At 56.8% G+C, this 8,477-nt stretch overlaps 1 protein-coding gene across 1 annotated transcript; it reads right to left on the reverse strand.

Moving 5' to 3' along the window:
* Positions 1-114: 114 nt before the first annotated feature.
* LOC137466006 (transcription factor RelB homolog) lies at positions 115-8,477 on the reverse strand (the record flags this gene model as incomplete). The annotated part of the gene is made up of 7 exons (XM_068177952.1): positions 8,095-8,477; positions 5,617-5,774; positions 4,821-4,912; positions 3,598-3,729; positions 3,238-3,342; positions 420-553; positions 115-225 (listed from the first exon to the last, which is right to left on the reverse strand). Coding segments are annotated over exons 1-7 (1,077 nt in total), but the record flags the coding sequence as incomplete, so codon positions are not given.

Below are 8,477 nucleotides of genomic sequence, written 5' to 3' on the forward strand. Positions count from 1 at the left end.
TATCCCGGTGCCATCCCCGTTCTCCCTGGGTGTTCCTGGGAGTTCCCGGTGCCCCATCCCCGTTATCCCGGTGTTCCCGGTGCCCCATCCCCGTTCTCCCGGTGTTCCCGGTGCCCCATCCCCGTTCTCCCGGTGTTCCCGGTGTCCCGGGGGCAGGTAGGTGAAGCGGAACCCTTTGCTCCTCACGCTGTCGGTGAGGCGCTGCAGGAACACCTGCACCTGCACCTGCACCCGCAGCCCGGGAGCTCCCGGTGCCCCATCCCGTTATCCCGGTGTTCCCGGTGCCCCATCCCCGTTCTCCCGGTGTTCCCGGTGCCCCATCCCCGTTCTCCCGGTGGTACCGGTGTCCCGGGGCAGGTAGGTGAAGCGGAAGCCCTCGCTGCGGACGCTGTCGGTGAGGCGCTGCAGAACACCTCCACCTGCACGGGCTCAGCTCCAGGTGCGCGTAGGGCGGCTGTGCGCAGCACGATCGCAACCTGCCGGTGAACGTCGGCCTGCGAGAAATCCGCGCGCGCCTCCCAGGGCTCCTTGCGGAAAATCACCGCGATGTCCTCTGGGGAAAAGAGCGGGAATTCCCTGGGAATGCGGGAGTGTGGGAGTGTGGGATTTGGGAATTTGGGATATGGGATCGGGCATGGGGTGTGGGATATGGGGTACGGGGTACGGGAGGGATTGGCCTGCATCCTCCAAGGCTCCTTTGGGAAAATCACCGCGATGTCCTCTGGGGAAAAGAGCGGGAATTCCGGAATGCGGGAGTTTGGGATTTGGAAATGTGGAAATTTGGGGATTTGGGATATGGGATCGGGTATGGGGTGTGGGATATGGGGTACGGGGTACGGGAGGGATCGGCCCGCACCCTCCAAGGCTCCTTTGGGAAAATCACCGTGATGTCCTCTGGGAAAAGAGCGGGAATTCCCTGGGAATGCGGGAGTTTGGGAGTGTGGGATTTGGGAATTTGGGATATGGGATCGGGTATGGGGTGTGGGATATGGGGTACGGGGTATGGGAGGGATCGGCCCGCACCCTCCAAGGCTCCTTTGGGAAAATCACCGCGATGTCCTCTGGAAAAGAGCGGGAATTCCCTGGGAATGCGGGAGTTTGGGAGTGTGGGATTTGGGAATTTGGGATATGGGATCGGGTATGGGGTGTGGGATATGGGGTACGGGGTACGGGAGGGATCGGCCCGCGCGTCCCAGGGCTCCTTGCGGAAATCACCGCGATGTTCTCTGGGGAAAAGAGCGGGAATTCCGGAATGCGGGAGTTTGGGATTTGGAAATGTGGAAATTTGGGATTTGGGATATGGGATCGGGTATGGGGTGTGGGATATGGGGTACGGGGTACAGGAGGGATCGGCCCGCACCCTCCAAGGCTCCTTTGGGAAAATCACCACGATGTCCTCTGGGGAAAAGAGCGGGAATTACCTGGGAATGCGGGAGTGTGGGATTTGGAAATTTGGGATATGGGATCGGGTATGGGATTTGGGATATGGGGTACAGGGTACGGGAGGGATCGGCCTCTGCCTCCCAGGGCTCCTTGCGGAAAATCACCGCGATGTCCTCTGGGAAAAGAGCGGGAATTCCCTGGGAATGCGGGAGTGTGGGAGTGTGGGATTTGGGAATTTGGGATATGGGATCGGGTATGGGGTGCGGGATATGGGGTACGGGGTACGGGAGGGATCGGCCTCTGCCTCCCAGGGCTCCTTGCGGAAAATCACCGCGATGTCCTCTGGGAAAAAGAGTGGGAATTCCGTGGGAATGCGGGAGTTTGGGAATGTGGGATTTGGGAATTTGGGATATAGGATCGGGTATGGGGTGTGGGATATGGGGTACGGGGTACGGGAGGGATCGGCCCGCACCCTCCAAGGCTCCTTTGGGAAAATCACCGCGATGTCCTCTGGGGAAAAGAGCGGGAATTCCCTGGGAATGCGGGAGTTTGGGAGTGTGGGATTTGGGAATTTGGGATATGGGGGATGGGGTACAGGAGAGATCGGCCTGCGCCTCCCGGGGCTCCTTCGGGAAAATCACGGCCAGCTCCTCTGGGCTGATGGGATTGGTCGGGGATTTGGGATTTGGGATCGTGGGGCTGGGAGATGGGTTGGGAACAGGGGGGTGCCCCAGGTGTGCCCAGGAGATCCCAGCTGTGCCCAGGTGTGACCCCAAGTGTGATCCCAGGTGTGATCCCAGGTGTGACCCCAGGTGTGATCCCAGGTGTGACCCCAGGTGTGATCCCAGGTGATCCCAGCTGTGCCCAGGTGTTATCCCAGGTGTGATCCCAGCTGTGACCCCAAGTGTGACCCCAGGTGTGATCCCAGCTGTGCCCAGGTGTGGTCCCAGCTGTGCCCAGGTGTGACCCCAAGTGTGACCCCAGGTGTGATCCCAGGTGTGCCCAGCTGTGCCCAGGTGTGCCTAGGTGTGATCCCAGGTGTTATCCCAGGTGTGACCCCAGGTGTGACCCCAGGTGTGATCCCAGCTGTGCCCAGCTGTGATCCCAGGTGTGTCCAGCTGTGCCCAGGTGTGACCCCAGGTGTGCCCAGGTGTGACCCCAGGTGTGACCCCAGGTGTGATCCCAGGTGTGCCCAGCTGAGACCCCAGGTGTGACCCCAGGTGGGATCCCAGGTGTGACCCCAGGTGTGATCCCAGGTGATCCCAGCTGTGCCCAGCTGTGCCCAGGTGTTATCCCAGGTGTGACCTCAGGTGTGACCCCAGGTGTGATCCCAGGTGTGCCCAGCTGTGCCCAGGTGTGATCCCAGGTGTGATCCCAGGTGTGACCCCAGGTGTGATCCCAGGTGGGATCCCAGGTGGGATCCCAGGTGGGATCCCAGCCGTGCCCAGCTGTGCCCAGGTGTTATCCCAGGTGTGCCCAGCTGTGCCCAGGTGTTATCCCAGGTGTGACCCCAGGTGTGATCCCAGGTGTGATCCCAGCTGTGCCCAGGTGTGATCCCAGCTGTGCCCAGGTGTGATCCCAGGTGTTATCCCAGGTGTGATCCCAGCTGTGCCCAGGTGTGACCCCAGGTGTGATCCCAGGTGTGATCGCAGGTGTGCCCAGGTGTGACCAGGTGTGACCCCAGGTGGGATCCCAGCCGTGCCCAGCTGTGCCCAGGTGTGATCCCAGCTGTGATCCCAGGTGTGATCCCAGGTGTGACCCCCAAGTGTGACCCCAGGTGTGATCCCAGCTGTGCCCAGGTGTGACCCCAGGTGTGATCGCAGGTGTGCCCAGGTGTGGCGGCCGTGCCCGCACCTTTCTGGACCTTGTCGCAGAGCAGGTAGAGCTCCTCGCCGCCCGTGCAGGGGCCGCTCTCCTTGTTCATGCGGCAGATGCGCAGCTCCGACGTGTTCGTGGACTCTGCAACGCCCCGGCGCCGTTGGCGGGATGCGGGGGGAATTTGGGGAATTTTTGGGGAATTTTGGGGAGTTTTTCGGGAACTTTTGGGGAATTTTGGGGGGATTTTTTTGGGGAGTTTTTGGGAATTTTTTGGTTAGTTTTTTTGGGAATTTTTGGGGATTTTTTTTTTGGGAATTTTTCGGGGTATAATTCTGGGATAATTTGGGGATTTTTTCAGGACATTTTGGGGTGGATCTGGGGGTTTTTGGGACTCACTCTTGTCGAAGATGGGCTGGGACAGCACCGGGCTGAGGCTCCGGGGGATCCCGGCGCGGTCCCGGAACGAGGCCTGGAAGCAAATCCGGACCACGTTGAGATCGACCTCCTGGTGGTTCCGCAGGGAGCCCGCTGGAAACGGGGCAGAAAACGGCAAAAATGGGGGAAAACGGGGAGAGACGGGGGAGAAAACGGTAAAAATGGAGGAAAACGGGGAGAAACGGGGGAGAAAACGGCAAAAATGGGGGAAACGGGGAGAAACGGGGGAGAAAACGGCAAAAATGGGGAGAAATGGGGAGAAACGGGGGAGAAAAAACAGGGAGAAACGGGGAGAAACGGGGGAGAAAACGGCAAAAATGGGGGAGAAACAGGGAGAAACGGGGCAGAAAACAGCAAAAACGGGGAGAAACGGGGAGAAACGGGGCAGAAAACGGCAAAAACGGGGAGAAATGGGAGAAACAACGGCAAAAATGGGGAAAACGGGGAGAAACAGGGGAGAAAAAACAGGGAGAAACAGGGAGAATGGGGGAGAAAACGGCAAAAATGGGGAAAACGGGGAGAAACGGGGCAGAAAATGGGGGAAAACGGGGGAGAAATGGGGAAAAGTGTGGAGAAACAGGGCAGAAATGGGGGAAAATGGGGCAGAAATGGGGAAAAAACGGGAGAAAACGGCAAAAATGGGAAAAATGGTGCAGAAATGGGGAAAAGTGGGGAGAAATGGGGCAGAAAATGAGAAAAGGGGGGCAGAAATGGGGAAAAACGGGGGGTAATGGGGCAGAAACGGGAAAATGGGGACAAAAGGGACAGAAATGGGGGAAATTAGGGCAGAAAGGGGAAAAACAGGGAAAAAAGGGGCAGAAATGGGAGAAAATTGGAAGAAATGGAGTAAAAAACAGGGAAGAATGGCAGAAAACAGGGAAAGGAGGATCTGCTGGGATCCCACGGGAAAAATAGAAAAAATGAGGAAAAACAGGGAAAAAAATGGGGGGGGGGGGGGGAAACCCAGGAGAAACTTGGAGAAACCAGGGGAAAAAAATTGAGAGAACACAGGAAAAATGAGAAAAAACAGGGGAAAAAACAGGGGAAATGGGGAAAGAATGGGAGGAAAAACACAAAAATAAGGAAAAAAAATCCAGGAAAAACAGGGAAAAAACAAGGAAAAGACAAGAAAATTGGGGGAAAGGTGGAAATCCCGGGAAATCCCGGGAAAAGGGGATTCTGACCATTGAAGGGGTCGATCCCGAGCTGCAGCTTCTTCTCGATGGCGCCCTCGATTTCCTTCTTCTTCACACACTGAATGCCCAGGTTGCTGAAACTGCCGGGAAGCCCCAAAATTCCCAATTTTCCTGGGCTCTTCCCGAATTCCCCAGCCCAGAAACACCCGAAAATCCCCAAAACCCAGAAAAAAAATCCCAAAAAAGGGGGAAAAAATCACTAAAAAAGGGCAAAAAAAATCACCAAAAATGCCAACATGCCCTCAAAAAATGGGGGAAATCCCGGAAAATTCCACGAAAATTCCATTTATTGGGATATTCCCGGGTTTGGGATGGGTTTGGGGCTTGTGGAGCACCGGGCAGAATGCAAAAACACCCAAAAATGTCCCAAAACCTCCAGGAAAAGGGGAAAAATTCTGGAAAGATCCCTAAAATTCCAACAGGGATTTTCCCAGCTTTTCCCTGTGCTTGGGATGGGTTTGGGGCTTGAGGAGCACTGGGCAGAACCCAAAAAACACCCAAAAAATGCCCAAAAAAACGCCCCAAAATGCCCCAAAACCTCCAGGAAAATGGGAAAAATCCCTAAAATTCCAACGGGATCCGACCCAAGGGATTTTCCCAGCTTTTCCCTGTGCTTGGGATGGGTTTGGGGCTTGAGGAGCACTGGGCAGAACCCAAGAAACACCCCAAAATGCCCAAAAATCACCCAAAAAATGCCCCAAAGCGCCCCAAAACCTGCAGGAAAAGGAGGAGATCGCAGGAGGAGCTCCCGGAATTCCGGGATTTTTTGGGCTTCCCGGCTCACCTGTGCCGGGGGTTGCTCTGGGGCCGCAGCAGCACCCGGCAGAGCCCCTGGGCGCAGTCCTTGCCCACGAGCCCGTGCGGGTGCACGCGGTGCGGCCAATCCTTCCACACCAGGCACGCCGTGACCGCCACCTCCGGGATGGCCTGGCAGTTCAGCAGCTGCAAAACAGGGAACAGCGCGGGCAAAGCTGGGGGGAACCGGGGCAAGTCACGGGGAAAGATGGGGAAAGTCACGGGGAAAAGTGGGGAAAGTCACGGGGAAAACTGGGGAAAGTCACGGGGAAAACCAGGGCAAGTCACGGGGAAAACCAGGGCAAGTCACGGGGAAAACTGGGGAGATCACAGGGAAAATTGGGGAAAGTCACGGGGAAAATTGGGGAAAGTCACGGGGAAAACTGGGGAAAGTCACGGGGAAAACCAGGGCAAGTCACGGGGAAAGATGGGAAAAGTCACAGGGAAAGTTGGGGAAAGTCACGGGGGAAAACCAGGGCAAGTCACGGGGGAAAACCAGGGCAAGTCACGGGGAAAACTGGGGAAATCATGGGAAAGTTGGGGAAAGTCACAGGGAAAACTGGGAAAAGTCACGGGGAAAACTGGGGAAAGTCACGGGGAAAACCAGGGCAAGTCACGGGGAAAGCTGGGAAAAGTCACAGAGAAAGTTGGGGAAAGTCACGGGGAGAGCTGGGGAAAGTCACAGGGAAAACTGGGGAAAGTCACGGGGAAAACTGGGGAAAGTCACGGGGAAAACTGGGGAAAGTCATGGGGAAAGTTGGGGAAAGTCACGGGGAAAGTTGGGGAAAGTCACAGGGAAAACTGGGGAAAGTCACGGGGAAAACTGGGGAAAGTCACGGGGAAAACCGGGGCAAGTCACGGGGAAAACTGGGGAAATCACGGGGAAAGTTGGGGAAAGTCACGGGGGAAAACTGGGGAAAGTCACGGGGAAAGGTGGGGAAAGTCACGGGGAAAGCTGGGGGAAAGTCATGGGGAAAACTGGGGAAAGTCACGGGGAAAATTGGGGAAAGTCATGGGGAAAGGTGGGGAAAATCATGGGAAAAATTGGGGAAAGTCACGGGGAAAGATGGGGAAAGTCACGGGGAAAACTGGGGAAAGTCACGGGGAAAACTGGGGAAAGTCACGGGGAAAGTTGGGGAAAGTCACGGGGAAAACTGGGGAAAGTCACGGGGAAAGTTGGGGAAAGTCACGGGGAAAGTTGGGGAAAGTCACGGGGAAAGTTGGGGAAAGTCATGGGGAAAGGTGGGGAAATCACGGGGAAAGTTGGGGAAAGTCACAGGGAAAACTGGGAAAAGTCACGGGGAAAGGTGGGGAAATCACGGGGAAAATTGGGGAAAGTCACAGGGAAAACTGGGAAAAGTCACAGGGAAAGGTGGGGAAAGTCACAGGGAAAGTTGGGGAAAGTCACGGGGAAAATTGGGGAAAATCATGGGAAAAATTGGGGAAAGTCACGGGGAGAGCTGGGGAAAGTCACGGGGAAAACTGGGGAAAGTCACGGGGAAAGATGGGGAAAGTCACGGGGAAAGTTGGGGAAAGTCACAGGGAAAACTGGGGAAAGTCACTGGGAAAACTGGGAAAAGTCACGGGGAAAGCTGGGAAAAGTCGGGAAAAGTCAGCGGGAAATTTGGGGAAAGTCACGGGGAAACTTGAGAGAATCACAGGAAAAAATGGGGGGAAATCGGGGAAAAAACACAGGGAAAATTGGGGGAAATCACAGGAAAAATTGGGGGAAAATCACAGGAAAAAGTGGGGGGAAATTGGATAAAAATAACAACAACAAAAAAAAAAAGGGTGGGAGGAATGTGAGAAAAGAAAGCAGGGAATAAGGGAAAAAACCCGTGGAAAATATGGCAAATCCCTCCCAAAAGGCCATTCCCCGCTTTTCCCGGGTTTATCCCGGTTTTCTCCCGTTTTTTTCCCGGTTTTTCCCGGTGTCCCACCTCGATGCTGGGCAGGGTCCGGTTGGCCTCGGTGCTGCTCTTGCCGAGGATGCTCCCGGCCGATCCCAAACCTCCAAAACCCATCCCAAACCCCCAAAATCCATCCCAAACCTATCCCGAAACCCTGTCCCGTGCCATTCCCGGTTCTCCCGGGTTTATCCCGGGTTTATCCCATTTTTTCCCGGTTTTTCCCGGTGTCCCACCTCGATGCTGGGCAGGGTCCGGTTGGCCTCGGTGCTGCTCTCGCCGAGGATGCTCCCGGCCGATCCCAAACCTCCCCAAATCCATCCCAAAACCCCGTCCCGTGCCATTCCCAGTTCTCCCCGGTTTATCCCATTTTTTCCCGGTTTTTCCCGGTGTCCCACCTCGATGCTGGGCAGGGTCCGGTTGGCCTCGGTGCTGCTCTCGCCGAGGATGCTCCCGGCCGATCCCAAACCTCCCCAAATCCATCCCAAAACCCCGTCCCGTGCCATTCCCAGTTCTCCCCGGTTTATCCCATTTTTTCCCGGTTTTTCCCGGTGTCCCACCTCGATGCTGGGCAGGGTCCGGTTGGCCTCGGTGCTGCTCTCGCCGAGGATGCTCCCGGCCGATCTCCCCTCGCACTCGTAGCGGAAGCGCATCCCGCGCTGCTTCGGCTGCTCCGTGATCACCAGGCGCGGCTTTCCCGGTTTTCCCGGCTTTTCCAGCTTTTCCAGCTTTTCCAGCTTTTCCTGCGCCGGGCACGGGCCCAAGGAGAGCCCGCGCAGGGTCCGGGCCAGCGGCGCCTCCCGGGGCTCCCGGGGCTCCCGGGGCTCGGAGCCGCGCGGGACCAGCTTGGGAAGGGCTCGGGGAGCCTCGGGAGCGGGCTCGGGCTGGAAGCCGTCCTCCTTCATCACCTCCTCCAGGATTTCTGCGGGGGAAAACGGGAATT

Source organism: Anomalospiza imberbis, unplaced genomic scaffold (assembly GCF_031753505.1).
Source record: "Anomalospiza imberbis isolate Cuckoo-Finch-1a 21T00152 unplaced genomic scaffold, ASM3175350v1 scaffold_1267, whole genome shotgun sequence".
Lineage (NCBI taxonomy): Eukaryota > Metazoa > Chordata > Aves > Passeriformes > Viduidae > Anomalospiza > Anomalospiza imberbis.